This window comes from Cupressus sempervirens, chromosome 4, assembly GCF_028749045.1.
Source record: "Cupressus sempervirens isolate cs-2001-9-10 chromosome 4, ASM2874904v1, whole genome shotgun sequence".
NCBI classification, from domain to species: domain Eukaryota; kingdom Viridiplantae; phylum Streptophyta; class Pinopsida; order Cupressales; family Cupressaceae; genus Cupressus; species Cupressus sempervirens.
In genome coordinates, this window is record NC_143121.1 from 471,682,239 (window position 1) to 471,698,627 (window position 16,389).

The 16,389-nt window shown below is 37.4% G+C and overlaps 1 protein-coding gene across 1 annotated transcript; it reads left to right on the plus strand.

Annotated features, from left to right (window-relative positions):
* The first annotated feature begins 860 nt into the window (after positions 1-860).
* LOC149562013 (transcription factor TCP14-like) lies at positions 861-2,925 on the plus strand. The gene is made up of 3 exons (XM_089825550.1): positions 861-1,337; positions 1,603-1,699; positions 1,969-2,925. Exons 2-3 carry the CDS (start codon positions 1,655-1,657, stop codon positions 2,563-2,565), a joined length of 642 nt encoding a protein of 213 aa, XP_089681676.1. The 5' UTR covers positions 861-1,337; positions 1,603-1,654; the 3' UTR covers positions 2,566-2,925.
* Positions 2,926-16,389: the final 13,464 nt, after the last annotated feature.

Sequence of the window (16,389 nt, forward strand, 5' to 3'; positions counted from 1 at the left end):
AAAAATGAACGCGTGAAAAAGCGAAGCAAGAGTGAAGATTGCAAGCCATTTTATACAAAATGATTTTAAATTTGTATATTTAAAAAAATTAAGGACATTATTTTTATTGGTGTATTTTTTTTAATTGATTTGATATTTTTTTAACAAAGACCATATGTAATATACCTAGTTTAGTTAGCATGCATTTTTGTGGAGGCTCATGTCCATTGATATTTTATATCTTCCAACTTTGTTCATGGAAGCACTTGTTTACTATATTAATTTATAAACTCCCCTTTTCAAAATTTATAATGAATTAAACTATTCTAAATTTGTTGAGAACTTTATCAAAAACATTTAGAATTTTTAATTCTCAATATAAATTTAGATTTTTGCCACATTTTTCTATAGAATTCTATTGTACTACAAATTAAAAGTTTATTTCAAAAAAAATTGTTGACTACGAGGACTTTTTTTTTTCCAAAAAGAATTGTTATAAATCAACTTCTAAATAACCATGCCAAAATAAGCTGTTGAAATATTTTTGATCTCAAAGCATATCATGTTAGTTTGAGATGTTTTTAATGCCACATAGGACTTTAAATTCATGAATGTTGTAAGTTTTGATGTTGACCTTCTACTCATCCTCTCTTATAGTTATGTAACAATTACTGTATACACCCCAAAGAAAAACTTGCACTTAGCACCTTCGGTTCAACAATAACTCTCACTTATTTCATACTAATTAGGCAAAAATTATGAGTATGGAACTCATACCACGCATTAAAATCCTCCATTCAGTCATAGAAAGGTTTTATTTATTCTCCATATGATTCTCGATGACAGAAGTCTATAGATACAGTCATAAGGCCGTCCAATTTAGGCCACCCAAGCGAGCATGTTGATATGCGGGAGGGGTTAATAAGAAAAGATAATGGTCAGAGGCATAGGGCATGCTGTCTGCTTGGTTCTCTGCCACAAGATAAGCACGTTGACGTATAAGACAAGGCCCATGGGAAAATGACATGCTATTGCATTTCGTGAGTTGACTATACGAATAAGATATTCCAGTAAAACAATATTATCAAATGGCCAAATTTAGTCTCTAGCAAGATACAAACAAGGTTTGAAGTAAAGATATCTGGATGCCCATGCCCTAGTCTAGTGCAAAACAGTAACAATGGGGCTCCAAATCAGCAGAATACCCCTACTTAGAGGCTCTGTGGCTTTGCATGCCTCTAAACATGCAAATTCCCAACATCCCAAATGCACAAGTTTCCACGCACGAGCGAAGATTAATGGTGTTTTAGCTGTTTCCTTTTCAGATCTGAATGGACCTTAGCTTCCTTTATCCTCAGGTAATGTTGGCTTCTCTTCTTGGTATTTCACGAATTTGTTTTTAGGTTTATGATTTTTCTTTTATTCCCTTACAAAATTTCGGCGTTTGAATTACCAATGAGCAACCAATGCTTTCTATGATCCGATACGTGGGTTTGGGCAATTCCTGTGATCCCCGACTGATGAATCATATTATCGGAAATGCATATACCCATTTATTTCTCGTGAAGGATATTCCACATTTGAACCGAGACGCCATATGACGTTGCATATTCCTCATGGCAGGTAGCTGGCTGGTGCAAAAATTGATCCCAAATCCGAAAATCTCGAATAGGGAATGAAGGGACAATCGCAACTGGATGACTTGTTACTGGAGAAACTGGTGTGATTTTGCGTATAAATTTCAATTTTCGAGAAGGCATATTAGGGTTGTCCAAATCCACATTTATATATATAGCAGAATCAGTATTGCTGAGCCTCAGTTCATTTCAATGTTCCTGGCAAATAGAGATTTGCAGATACCCGGCTCAGTTTTGTGTTCCTAGCAGATACAGATTTGCAGAGACGTACTTTATCTTTTTAAGAATACATATATTTATAGGCCATACCGGATTGCTTGTGGAAATGGACTCTGAAGGAATGCAAATGCAGGGGGAGCAGCAGATGATGTTGCGGGAGAATAGTTCCCAATCGACGGAGCTGACGAGGAAGAGGCTGACGCCCAAGAGATCCTCCAATAAAGATAGGCATACCAAGGTGAATGGGCGAGGCAGGAGAATCAGGATGCCCGCAGCATGTGCGGCCAGGATCTTCCAGTTAACTAAAGAATTGGGTCACAAATCAGACGGGGAAACAATCCAGTGGCTTCTTCATAAGGCCGAACCGGCCATCAGGCAAGCAACAGGTTCGGGTACTGTCCCTGCATTCCCCATGTCTATTGTAGGCTCCGTTACCTCAAATGGTTCCTCCTCCAAGATGTTTCAGCACCAACAACTCCCATATTCCCCATTTTCGGTGAATGGTGTTATGGGGCCTCCTACATTTGACTCCTCCGGTAAGCTAGAGCTTCCATCACAGGGCATAAATTTCCAAGTGGTGCCTTTGAATCAATCAAACCTCTCGTACACCTCCATGCTTCTGCAGCAAAACCCCGACGACACTGAATTGTGCCTGGGGTTTGAGGAACAAGCATTGGGTGACAATAAAATTGACCATTCGATGAAGCAAAACAACTGCCATTGTTATTGATTAGAATCAAGAAAGAAAAAAAACATTGTAGATCCCGTTTTGTGTCTAACTTTTGAATAGATTATCTGCTGTTTTTGGATAGGTCGTAGGAAACTCCCATGTTTGGGTTTTTGAATTTTGAACTCCTTTTGTGGTACACCCGTCCAACTGCACAATTTCTAATTTGATCTGCATGATATTCCAATCAGATGGGGTTATTTCAGTGTGGATGGGCTATACAAATCCATCAGCTAATGGGTAGTTTCATGCTAGAGAGAATTCGAGAGACTAATGCAGACATATTGGCTTCAAACTTTGCATTTTTGAAACTATAAACCCTCTGCAAGAAGGGAAATACAAGACCATGCTTTTCAATACTTATTTATTGCTTCTCCAAGAGTGTTTGCAGCCTTTTGTTACTGGAGTAGATACTGATAGATTTCTCTGGAAATTTTCAACTTTACATGAGAATATCTTGAAAGCAAACTCATTAAGTCTATATTCACTAGCATGGTCGTTGATTATCAATTAATATGTTCAACCCAGTGCTTTATATGCGATAGAAAAGGATTGATGGAGTTTTAGACTCCTCAATGCCATAAGGCTAATTTTGGTACTTATGGGTCTAAGCTTTAACTTTTGTTGTTAATCACCTTAAGACATTGCCAAGAGTAGGGATTTAACTGACATGGTCAGCCTGATAACAATCTTGTAGGAATATTCTTTTTGTGATAGATTCAAGATCAATGGTGCATTCAAAGCAAAATTATTGTCTTATATATTTTATAACGTTTAATGTTCAAGTGGAACTGAAATCATGTCTTTATGTGCTCCTAGTTTTCTAACAATGTTCTTTTGGATATGAATTTAAAACTGCCTTTTGTGTTTGATGGTTGATGAATTGCTTTTTTGGCTTTTTGTTTGTCTCAGTTGATATATGGTCATAAGCATTAGGAAAACTTTAATACACAGGCATGGATATATACACGAGTCATCTGTGCTAACAACTGATGTATCGCCTACTGTGTAGATTCTGAATTATGGGAGGTTCAAAATGCTTTAGTTTTTCATTTACATTTTTTTTGTTGTGAGATACTTCTGATTTTTCATTTTTGTCTTTTATGATCAGATGTTTCATGTCTTCAGTTTTCTTTATTCTGCTCATCTACTTTTATCTGCAGTTTAAACAGAGAAAATATTCAAATTAGATTTTCTGTGATGTAGGCAGCTTTTGAGTAAGAGACGTTGAAAACTTGCTGTGTGTTCTATGTCATATCAAATGGCTCCTTATATTATGCATATTTCAGGATCCCCTGATGTGATTACAAATTGCAGGCCACATCAATTTGGAATGATTTTTTACACAACTTTTTTTTTGTGAGCATGGGGATAATGATAATCTAAATTGAAATCTCGAATCTATATCTGATAAGTACACACACAGAATTTATAGGGGACATTATAGAATGGCAGCGTCAGTTGACATGTAGGTGGAGACGAGTCCTCTTTAAAATATTTGCCATGATCCTGTGGACACGCTAGGTCTATAGGCAGGCAATTCTCTACGTAACATTCATAATTGCCAGGGCTCAGATATGATTTAGCCTTGCATGTGACTCATGATAACTAAGCATATTACATTTGGACAAACATTACAATCATTGTTTGCTCAGAGATGCATCAAATCTATGAAATTCACTTGCTTGAATATTTGCTAAGGAAGCCAACTCCATATTTTTCATACCAATTAGCAAAGCATTTTGCCAATTTTCCAAATATAGCATAATTATTAATTTCATTAGCTTTCATCAATAAGTTGATTATGTTGATATTTACTTTTTCATTGAGAGTTTTTTGGTAGCCGTCCTTTCCTCTCTTCCTACCCAACAAGTTACAAATATTGACCAAGCTGAGGCCAACAGTGGTCTTTCCATTAGAGTCAATAGCAGATAACAATGGGACAATGAGAATACGATAAATGCCAAAGAGAAGTAGTTGATGATTGTTTGGAGTAACAGGAAATTTGGGAACTTGTCTTTAACTAAATGTATTCATGCTCACTTTCTCTTTGCATAAGGATGAAGTGCACAAATTGACTATTCAGTTGTACATAGAGTTAGCTTCAGTTCTTGAAGCAAGTTTGGTCTTACTAGCTACTGAAATATGCTCTACTTATGACAGGTTCTACTTTTGGTATTACCAGTTCGTCAGATTATCGTACAAAGTAGGCCAATTGCTCTTAATACTTTGTTCAATCTTTTGAAGCATATTTTTCCTTCTGTACAATCTGTTCTATGTATGTCGCAACAGCTCGAGAATTTTGTAACAAGTGAATTTGAAATAAATTTCTTTTTTTCCCCCTTTTAGATAGAAGGCTATAGTGTGAACTTTTATATTGATATAATACTATGTACAACATGATTGGAGCATATAGATGTAGTACAAGATCCCAAAATGAGACTGTAGAAAGCCCCAAAAACAGTATTAAAGGACTGAAAGCCGCGCTAGCAGAAGATCTGAATTCTGAATTGAAAATTGAGCTAAGTAAAGCCCAAAATTCAGCTCTCCAAACTGCAGAATTAAAATACTACTGAACTGCCATACAGATATCAACTGTTAAACTGCCAAACATGGCGAAAGATGTGCATATACCGAAAGCAACAGACAAACTACATTAAAATAAATTTCTTGAATAGAAGGAAATTTGCAAGTTGGCATAAATGGATATTAGAGATCTAGCTGGAAGGATTGATACCTGGCCTGCTGTATGAATTTGGCTGGGCTATAAATGGTGTGTTACCTTGTATTTTGTTTGATCAATTGCTGAAAAGAGTAGTAAAGCTTCCCACGATCGTTCATTTATTCATGGTTTCTAATGTTTTATGGTTTTGTACTTGCATAAATAGGTTGTGCCCATTCAAGTTTATATCTTGCAATAAGTTAATTTGCAACTTGCCCTTAGAATTCATAGTTAGAACACACATTTTCATTAGCGTGTGCGACTTTTGTCACATTTTAACTATAGAATATACTGGAGGTTTGGACTACCTTTCACAAAACTGAGAATCTAAATCCTTACCTCTCTTAGCAATGCCCTTGTCCTTGTTGGATTTGTTCTTTCTTAACATATCCTGGTATCCACCATTGCTCTGTCAATGGGAGGCAAGTCTCTTGTGTACAGTTCCAATGACAATCGTAAGGCATACTTACATATTCTTCATTTGACCAACAAACTTTTGCTTATATTGTTTGAGATAATCTTTTCAACAATTTTCCCATCGCAGCAATCCCAGCATCCTCTTTTTTAATGTCATTGATAGAAACCAAACTGCAACTAGTTTCATTTTGCATTGAGGAAATAGCTTAGGCATTAAAGATAGCGCTTTCCACAATCCATAATTATGTAAGTATGTTTCTGGGATTGTTTGTGTATCCTTTTTTAACATCAATTCACAGATTGTATGCTTCTTTGATGGCATCCCCCATTTGTGTGGGGGCAAACATCAATTTATTCTTTCTCCTTCGCCATGGGTTTGAATTTTGAATGTACGAGGTATCTCAACTCATCTAAAGTTTGATTTGGTAACAAGTGATATTGGGGACAACAACTTAATCCAGATTTACTGTATGCCTCTTGGATGCGCCCCCCCGCCCCCCAATTTGTGCAGTGACAGGTCTTGATTTCTTCTCTCACCTGTGCCATGGGTTTGAACATACAATGTGCCTCAGCTTATCTACAATTGACTTGGTAGCGAGTAACATGGGACACCAACTTTATCAAGGCCTCCCATAAATAGCTCCTAGTGTAAACTGGAGTCAACACACTGGTTGTTTACATCTGCTTCTAATGTAAATTGGTTCCACCTCCAACTCTCCAGCTGTTTATGCCTTTCCCTATCCTAAACAATCAGTGCAAACACACCAATCATTTAAGCTCATTCTATATTACAGTGATACAATATCTATTTCATTTGAGCGGATGCATTTTTTAGGGAAAACTTTAGGTTGTAACCCGTGCATCCACTTTTTCTGCACAATTGGCCCACCATTTCATGCCCACCCAAGGGCAGTCTTCTCTAAAGTCTTAAACTGAGAACAAATCAGAAAATAACCTAACCCGACTACTGTACACACTAAGTAGTGCCTGTGATGTCAATTTTGCAGAGTAGCCGGAAACACCTATGCCTCTCCTCGGGCATGTATATACACATATCCATATCTACATCCATATCGGATACAGGTACAATATGGCATGGATACACACTGGATTCCCTACCCACGTGTGCCCAAAAATCCTTGATTTTTTTGACTGTCCCCATTACTCATGTGCCCAAAAATCTTTGATTTTTTGACTGCCCCAAATACTTTGTGATTTAATTTGTAAACCTGACAAAAAACTTCCTTATTTAAAACGAACTTCAATCATGCAACTTTTTTCTAGTTGGTATAAACAAAATCTACGCCAAATTTCTATGCCAAATTTGGAAGACAAATAAATTGTTTTCCTTTTTCAGCTAGCCATTCTTTTGGTTTATCTTCCAAAGCAACTCTATCATTAGCAAAATATTCCTAAATATTTAAACCAACTTATATGCATGCAGTAATTATATATCCATATTGCTTTTGAAGTAATGAAAATATCCTCTAATAATTTAGAATATTGTGTTGAGTATGTGTATTTGCATTTTATCAATATCTATCCAACTGTATCTATATTGGAGGTCTTAAAAAAGACCATTTTCGTATCCAATACTGTACCCGTATTTGTATCTGTATCTGTATCCATGCAACTTTGCAATTCTGATGTCATTGTGGAAGTGTCAAGTGCTTTAAGAATAATAATGAAAAAACTGCCCATTTCATTGAGACAATATTTTCTTTTGTGCCATCTAACATCAGCTAGGATCCTGACATTTTGAGAATGTTATTCTAAAATCTTCTGAAATTGATTTAGCCATCTACACCCATCTTGGCAGCCCTATGAATTTATTTTTCTGATATTAATCCGAGATTAACAGAAAAATTCTAAAGATTGCCGGCCCGCAATCTTGAGCAACCCCTCTTCTCAAAAAAAGGCTATTCAGCCACACTCTGATGCACCAATCTTATACACAACAATAATTTTTGTATTGGTCTATTAGGGACTGGGTAGCCATTTCCCCCACTGGATGTTTTTAAACATTTATAGACAATGGACAGATCATGATGATTATCGTTCGTAAAAATAATTCCTTAAAATGTAAGATTATCAGGGCTTGAACCCTTTTGTATGGTAGAACAGTTAGAAGGTAGACAGAGCAAGTACAATGAGATATGCAACTGTACACAATCCAAACAGCCCAACAAAATGAATTGAAATGTTGAGTTTAGACAAGTGCAGACCAGCTACCATGGATAAACAACAAAAAAAACAATGAGACTTTGGGGCTGCATTGAACAATGCCAGACTTTAGAAAGTTATATTTTGATCGCATTTTATGTTCATATTAATATTAGGGAATTTTGTTTTTAAATAATACTATGTATATCAGCCACAAATTCATTTTGTTTTTCTTTAAAAAAGTACAAAATCAGAAATGTCCATTAAAAAGTTCAAGACTCCTTACTTTATGGATGTGGCAAAAGTATACGGGAATACAAAAAATTAAAATTTGCAGATAATGATGGATTCTTGTCTCTTTTTCACTACTCTAATATTCATAATCCACTTTCACAATTTAGTAGCAACTAAGGGTTATTGTTACCAGCGATGGTAGGTTGTAATGTTCCTTGTTCGGTCTAAGAGGAGTACTTGTGGATACAAGACCATACTTCAAACTTTTTGTGAATATAAAGGGATATATGGACTATGGCGTACATATGTTGAAGAGGACCCCACCATGGTGGGTGGTAGTAATAGATAAAAAAAGAAGTATGGAGGGGATGGAAATGTATGGAATATGAAATGTGGAATATGGAAGTGTATGGAGGAGTACGGAGGGAGGTAGTACAAATGACAGATGGAGGAGTACAAATGGAGGGAGGTAGTATGGCGGACGGAGGGAAGAGTACGAATGGAGGGTGAGGTAAGGGAGGTGGATGGAGGAGTACATCGAGTATTGTACACAAATTGGGAAGAGCATACAAACTCATATGCAAATAATATTAGAACACAACTCCATCAAATAAATGCCAAGCACAAATAGATATTAAATACCAATATTCTCCAATTAATACTCAGACAAAGATGGTGCTCCGATTTGTCAGATTTGAATGAAGTATTACAGGCAATAGAATAGGGTGAGGGTTGAATCCCACCAAAATCGGAAAGTCAAGTAGGGAAGATCTTTCATTCCGAAATGGTGCACAATAGAGAACTCTAATAATCCAAATTGCATGCCTAAAACAACCTACAAGGCCTTATAAAGGGCTCTAGGGAAGCTTCTTGAAGGATTACAAAAGTGTCGATAGGCTATCAAGTACTAAACAAAAATAAAGAGTAGGCCTAAGAGATTCAAAACATTGATTTTCAGCCACATAACAAAATATCATTATTTAATAATATTGGGGACATCACAGTCCTCAAAAATTGCTTGCCCTCAAGCAATTGCAAATTTGGATGCTCTAGAATTTGCTCACCTTCCCAAGTGGCATCCTCAACCGGAAGATCCTTCCATTGCACAAGAAACTCCTTAATGGTATGAGACCTGAGCCTCTTCTCTTGGACATCTATGATTTTAGTTGGCTCTAAAATTAATTTCTCTTCTTCGTTAATGGGAGGCAACTCCTTCGACACTGTGGCGTGTTGTCCAATAGCCTTCTTTAGACATGACACATGAAAAAGATTGTGGATTTGATTCCTTTAGGTAGCTCCAATTCGTAGGCAACTTCTCCTACCCTTGAACCACTCTGTACGGTCTGTATAAGTGTGGTTTTAGTTTCTCCTTGCCAGATGACTTCAAGGAGGATTGTCTATATGGTTGAAGTTGAAGGTATACGAGATCACCCACCTCAAAAACTTCTCTCAATCCAATGTCGGTTTGCAAACATCTTCTGTTGGTTTTGAGCCCTTTGTAGATTTTCCTTGAGAGATCTCATGATATCTAAACTCTCCTGTAACCAATCTTTAGCCCTTGGTGCACGACTGTTTCCCAATGCCAAATCCATGAATGATGAAGGTGCATAACCATACCATGCTTTGAAGGGTGGCATGCCTATTGACATGTGATAGGTAGTGTTGTAACGATGCTCACCCAAATTAACCAACACACCCATGCCTTATGTTGCACTGAAACATAGTTCCTCGGATAACCCTTCTGTCATTTGTTCACAATCTATGTCTATCCATTTGATTGTGGATGGTAGCTCATACTTGGTGACTGCTTTGTTCTTGCTAGCCTAAATAACTCCATCCAAAAAGTGTTGAGGAAACAACTCTCTGTCACTTACTATATTTTGTGGGAGACCATGTAAACAGAAAACCTCATGGAAGAACAACTCGACCACATGAGATGCTTGGTAACCAGTAGAAATGGACATACTTGGTCAAATGATCAACCATGATAAAAATGCAATCCTCCCACTGAACTTTGGGTAGCCCAGTCATGAAATCCATTGAAATACTTTCCTACTTTTGATCAAGGATTGGCAATGGTTGGAGAAGTCCCACAGGTAGGGTGTGCTCCGATTTGTTTTGCTGATAGGTAGGGCATTCCCATACATACTGCAAGATGTCATTCTTGAGGCCCTTCCATACAACATGTTCTCAAATCTGCTTATAGGTTTTCAGGTATCTTGGGTGTCCAGCCAAGGGTGAATCACACATCTCCTTTAGAATTCTTTCCTTCATTTTGGACTCTGGAACTAGATAGATCCTACCCTTGTAGTAGATAATATCATCTAACACCTTATACCTATCATCTTGTACTTGACCATTTATCAACTAGCAAGCAAATATGTTGTTGGAGTCTACAACCAATAGGTGTTCCGTCCAGTCCGCTGCAATTTCAGATAGAGAGCATATTGCAGGCCTTCTTGATCGAGCATCAACCACTACATTATGTTTTCCCTTCACATACTAATATCAAAGTCAAATGCTTGGATTTTGCTCACCTAATTATGTTGTTGTTCATTTAAATCTCTCTGCTCTAAAAAATATCTCAAGCTATTGTGATATGTCCACACCACAAATTTTGCTCCAACAAGATACAACAAAAACTTTGTTAGTGCATGCATGATTGCAAGCATCTCTTTATCATAGATGGAGTATATTCATTTTGCTTCAAAGAGTTTTCAACTCTTGAATGCAATGTGGTGATGATTCTGCATCAACACCACTCCAATACCTTCTCCTAATGCATCACACTCTAAGATGAAGGGTAGATTGAAATTGGGTAGTGCTAGCACCGGGCATGATCTCATGACTTCCTTCAACTTGTCGAAGATGTGTTGTGCCTTCGCATCCGAATGGAGAGATCCTTTTTTTGTCAAATCTGTCAGTGGTACACTAAGTTGTGAGAACCCTTTCATGAACCTTCTGTAATAACTGCACAATCCAAAGAATCCACGTAGATCGGAGAGAGTCTTGGGAGGCGACCAATCCAAGATGGCTTGAATCTTTCCCTGATGTACATGAACCCCTTGAACACTGATTATGTGCCCCATATACAACATTTGTGTCATTCCAAACTCGCATTTAGACCTCTTGGCAAATAGTGATTGTGACTCCATGATCCCGATTACTTCATCCAAATGCCTCAAATGTTCCTCCCATGTCTTACTGTAAATAAGTATGTCATCAAAAAACATCAGTAGGTACTTTCGCAGTTGCTTGTTGAAGATGTGGTTCATGCAGGATTGGAAAGTAGCTGGAGCATTGGTTAGACTAAATGGCGTGACCAAGGACTCATAATGGCTGTAATGACAACGGAAAACAATCTTCTCCACATCTTAGTCCCCCATGCAGATTTGATGGTATCTAGAACAAAGATCTATTTTGAAAAAATAGAGTGCACTATGTAACTCATCCAATAATTTGTCAATCCTGGGAATGGGGTACCTAGTTTTAATGGTTTTCTTGTTTAGTACACAATAATCCACACACGTTCGGAGGGTTCAATCCTTCTTCTTAACCAAAACTACTGACAATATACCTAATCCATCCTTTCTCTAGGAGTTCTTGGATCGTATTTTCTATCTCATCCTTAAACCTTTTAGGATGGTTGTAGAGTGTAGTGATGACCGGTTTGGCTCCTTCCTCCAACTCAATGGTGTACTCAAGTCCTCTGTGTAGAGGGATGTTGGTGAAGACCGTACTATGCTTGTCCAACACTGTGTGAAGCTCATCATCCTAGTAGTTCATCTGTTGTCCCTTTATTGGTTTCACTAAGATCAAACATTGTGCTGCCCAAACAATGTCATCATGTCGAAGAATGGCTTCCATCCATTTTGTTGAGATTTCCTTCAGCCCTCCATTTGACATTCCCCTGAGGATCACCTTCTTTCCATCCACTTTGAATGAAAACTCCATTTGTTTGAAGCTTTGTGTGTACTCATCCAAAGTTTCCATCCACTAGATGCCAAGAATGACTTCCATGTCATCTAAATCTATTACAAAGAAATCTTCAGTCACTGTATGGTTCCCCATGGTAATTAGGTCCATGATAGGAGGCTTCCTCTCGCTACCTTGACTTGGAATCTTGCATGTGCCTCTGTAGCTAAACCTCTTCGTTTCACAAGTGATGAATTCATGAAATTGAGTATGGCTCCACTATCCAACATGACAATGACCTGTTGTCCTTGGAGAGTTCCTCGTACCTAAAAAATAGTACACCTTAGAGTGCCAGCAAGAGCAATGGTACCTCCTCAACGTACTAGCGCAACAATCCTCTCTACATGATTTATGTTAACCTCTTTGGAAACTTGTTGATTATCTTCTTTGACTTCTAGTTCCTCATCCCCTTCACTGTCTGACATCACCTCTATGTAATGGATCTTCCCCTTCCCTAAACATCAGTGTCCTAGTTCCCATGATTCCTTACAATCAAAACATAGCTTCCTCCTCCTCAAATCTTGTCTAGTAGCTTCATCCATTGACTGTTTCTTTGGAGGGGGCTTGTTGTCTTTCTCCTTCGGAGTGATGGGTGGCCTGGCATGTGAATAACTTTTAGAAGAAGTGGATGTTGCCATGTCCCATGCCTTCTTGATTGTTGCCACAAGTGTGTCAGGTTTAAAACCCTTCACCCAACCGTTTAAGGGTTCGATCAACCCATCCACAAATAAGACAACAAGTCTTCTTTCTAAAATGTTTGTCACTAGTATTGATAGCCTCTGAAATTCTGTAATGTAGCTCTCTACTGCTCCAATTTGCTTTAGTTGGGCCAACTCCTTGAAGTTGAGCTCTAGATCCTTTCCCTCAAAGCGGTCAATAAGTCTCTCTATGAAATCAACATATGAAGTGATTCGATCATGACCAAGGGTGACCATTCCATGGTGCCACCATTCATGAGTGATTCCCTCCAAGTGAAGTGTCGCAAACTTGATTGCCTCTTCTTCAAGCATGGGGTTGAGTTGGAAGTATGTATCAGCCTTTTGAATCCATGCTCGTGTTGATGTATACCCAGATACATCAAATCATGATAAGCTTATCTTTCCAATCTTTTGTCTAATGTCATCATTGTAATTGCCCTCCCTCCTAGAATATCTCATCCACAAATCCACATAATCCTTTAAGGACAATTTTGCACTGACTCCGGTATCAAACCAGTCTTGACTGAACTGATCTTGCAACTTGAGGAAGATAGGCTCTTGTTCCTTAGGTTGTTCCAACCATTGGGGAAATGTTGGCATCATTGGTCATGTGTGGGAACACTCTGTGTGAAGCCTCTCGTTGACATAATTATCACCATGCCCATTGTGTCCTTCATTTGTCCTTCCTTCTGCCAAAAATTTAAGGGTCTCGCTAATTTGATCTTTGCCCCTTCGCCAAGGTCGCACCAAGCTATCGTTGTCTATTCAACAAGGTTTCACTGAGTTGTTGTCCTCTTGTTAGCTCCCTTAGAAGTTGCATCATTTCAGTGCTTGATTCACCCATTCTTCCTACTGATCGGGATCTTGGTGGCATCCAATGTCACTGACAAGATGGCAAGATCACCAGCTCTGATACCACTGTAATGTTCTTTGTCCAGTCTAAGAGGAGTACGATGGATACAAGACCGCACATCAACCTTTTTGTGAATATAGAGGGATATATGGACTATGGCGTACATTTGGTGAAGAGGACCCCCACACGATGGTTAGTAGTAGAAGATAAAAAATGAAGTACAAAGGGGATGGAAATGTGTGGAATATGAACTGCAGAATATGGAAGTGTATGGAGTACAGAGGGAGGTAATATGAATGACAGATGGAGAGAGGAGTACAAATGTAGGGAGGTAGTACAATAGATGGAGGGAGGAGTACAGATGGAGGAGTACAAATGAAGGGTGACGTATGGAGGGAGGTGGATGGAGGAGTACGTTGAGTATTGTATAGAAATTGGAAAGAGCATACAAACTCATATGCAAATAATATTAGAACACAACTCCATCAAATAAATGTCAAGCATGAATAGATATCGATATGCTCTAATTAATACTCATAGACAAAGATGGTGCTCTGATTTGCCAGATCTACGCAAAGTATTATAGGCAATAGAATAGGGTGAGGGTTGAATCCCACCGAAATAGGAAAACCAAGTAGGGAAGATCTTTCACTTCCAAAATGGTGAATAATAGAGAACTCCAATAGGAATTCACAGTGCAAAGAAAATAATTCAAATCGCATGCCTAAAACAACCTATAAGAAGGCCTTATAAAGGGTTTCGGGGAAGCTTCCCGAAGGATTACAAAAGTGTCAATAGGTCGACAAGTACTAAACAAAAATAAAGAGTGGTCCCAGGAGATTAAAAACATTGATTTTTGGCCACATAACAAAATATTATTATTTAATAATATCGGGGACATCACATAGGTTCATGTTACGAGTCTGATACTGATTATCCACTTTCACAATTTTCTCATAATATGCAACAACGAGGGGTTTTCTTACTATTACTAGTTACAAAGGGTTCTAGTTACCAACGACAAAGGTTATTGTTACCAATGAATAAAGACAGAGAGAAACTTAATCAACAAAGGGGTCATTGTTTTCAGTTGCAGGAAACATGGGTTTTGGGTGCTAGAGGAGTTTCAGAGCTTTTGTTGGCCCTAGACACTGGCGAGGTTGGTCTTTAATGTTTTTCTCCTTGGCTTTTTATGTCTCACATTTGTCTCATCTACACATTTTAAGTAAAGTCACATATAATATTGCAATCTTTACCTCTGCATCAATACCAAAACTGAAAAATGTGCATAAAAACAAAACTAGCAATGATATAATATTTTTAAGAAACATAGTTCTAGCCCTAGTGAGAAAGATAAAAATCTTTCAATAGTGAGGTCCCTTTTCACCACCAAAAATGATATTTTTCATTTGTTTGCTAGGGAAGGGGTTGGATTTAGCTGGGATATTCAAACCTAGCTAACATGTCCAATGTTCATACATCAACAATGTTGGAATCAAACTGCAAATGGGCCTTCATCAACTTGATATTTGACAATTTTAAAAGTCTAATAGGGGAATCAGAATATGTTATGATAGATTTTCTAAAAAAGTTAGGAAGCACAGGTGAGAGAATAATACTAGTAAATGCAAAACAATACAAATGTATTATAAGATGCAAACATAACTGGAAGTTTAGGAAAACAAATTGAAAATGTTTTACAATGATTATCCCAAGAATTAATAGTATTCTAAATGAGATCTTCTAGTTAAGTGCGAGACAAACAACACCAAAAAAGAGGTAAATCAAAAGATTACAAGTACAGGTGGAAACAAACGAGAACACCAAGTCAAATTTGAATCATCTAGAAAGAGGTGCATCGAACAAAGATTTCAATGGGGAAGATAAGCAAGACAATAAAATCTATAATAGTCCAACTAGAACATGACTTTTGTGGTCTTCAAAGCTATATGTGGAGGAGCTCATGAACTTAAAAAAGAGGATGGAAACTATCAAGACAATGAATTGTGAAGAAGAAATCAAAGCTTATGATTGAAACTATCGAGTAAACAAGAAAAATAAAAGGAGATTTTTTTTCTTCTAAAAGATCAAATCTCGAACATGGAGATCAATTTGGATATAGCACATCAAGAACTTGAAATCATAAAATAGGAATTGAAAACAATTGAGACTAACACAAGATAAAGGAAAAGAAGTGGTGAAAGAAGTGGACACCATACAATTGAAAGATACCCGGTCAGCTTTGGCAGATGTAGAATCCAAAGAATCTCAACTAAAGGAAGATATAGAGGAAGCCACATATTGGTCAAAAGTGGTAAACAACTCAAAAAATAAACAAAAGGGAGTTATCGAACAACAAATCAAAATTCAAAGGACAAAACAAGCCAAAAGGGATAAGGCTGCAAATTATAAAAAGGTTGAGAGAATTTGGAGAAAAAGAGAGCTAATATTCTTGCAAATGATTTTCTCATAGATAAATTAAGTGGATAGGTGGTATTCAATAAGAAAATAAGATAGGTAAGAGTTTGAATGGAGGAAGCAATATGCACATGAGTAATCTTGAAACCTAGAGGATGAAAATATTATCCTTAGAAACAAAGGGCTATTGAAAGGACATAGTTCTATCTAGATGAAGATCTAACTTCTGTTCAACAAGAAGAGCAAATGAAGGAATGCATAAAAGTAAAACCAACTAGAAACAAGAAAAAGTGAACATGGTTGAAAAATGGGACAAGCTCAAATAAATGAACATTTCTCAAATAAGA

Excerpts from the sequence above, each read along its gene's own strand:
- LOC149562013 (XM_089825550.1), top strand. The coding sequence starts at position 1,655 with ATGAAGGGACAATCGCAACTGGATGACTTGTTACTGGAGAAACTG. Across the intron at positions 1,700-1,968 it reads ACTTGTTACTGGAGAAACTG|GGGGAGCAGCAGATGATGTT; the intron begins GTGTGATTTTGC and ends ATGCAAATGCAG.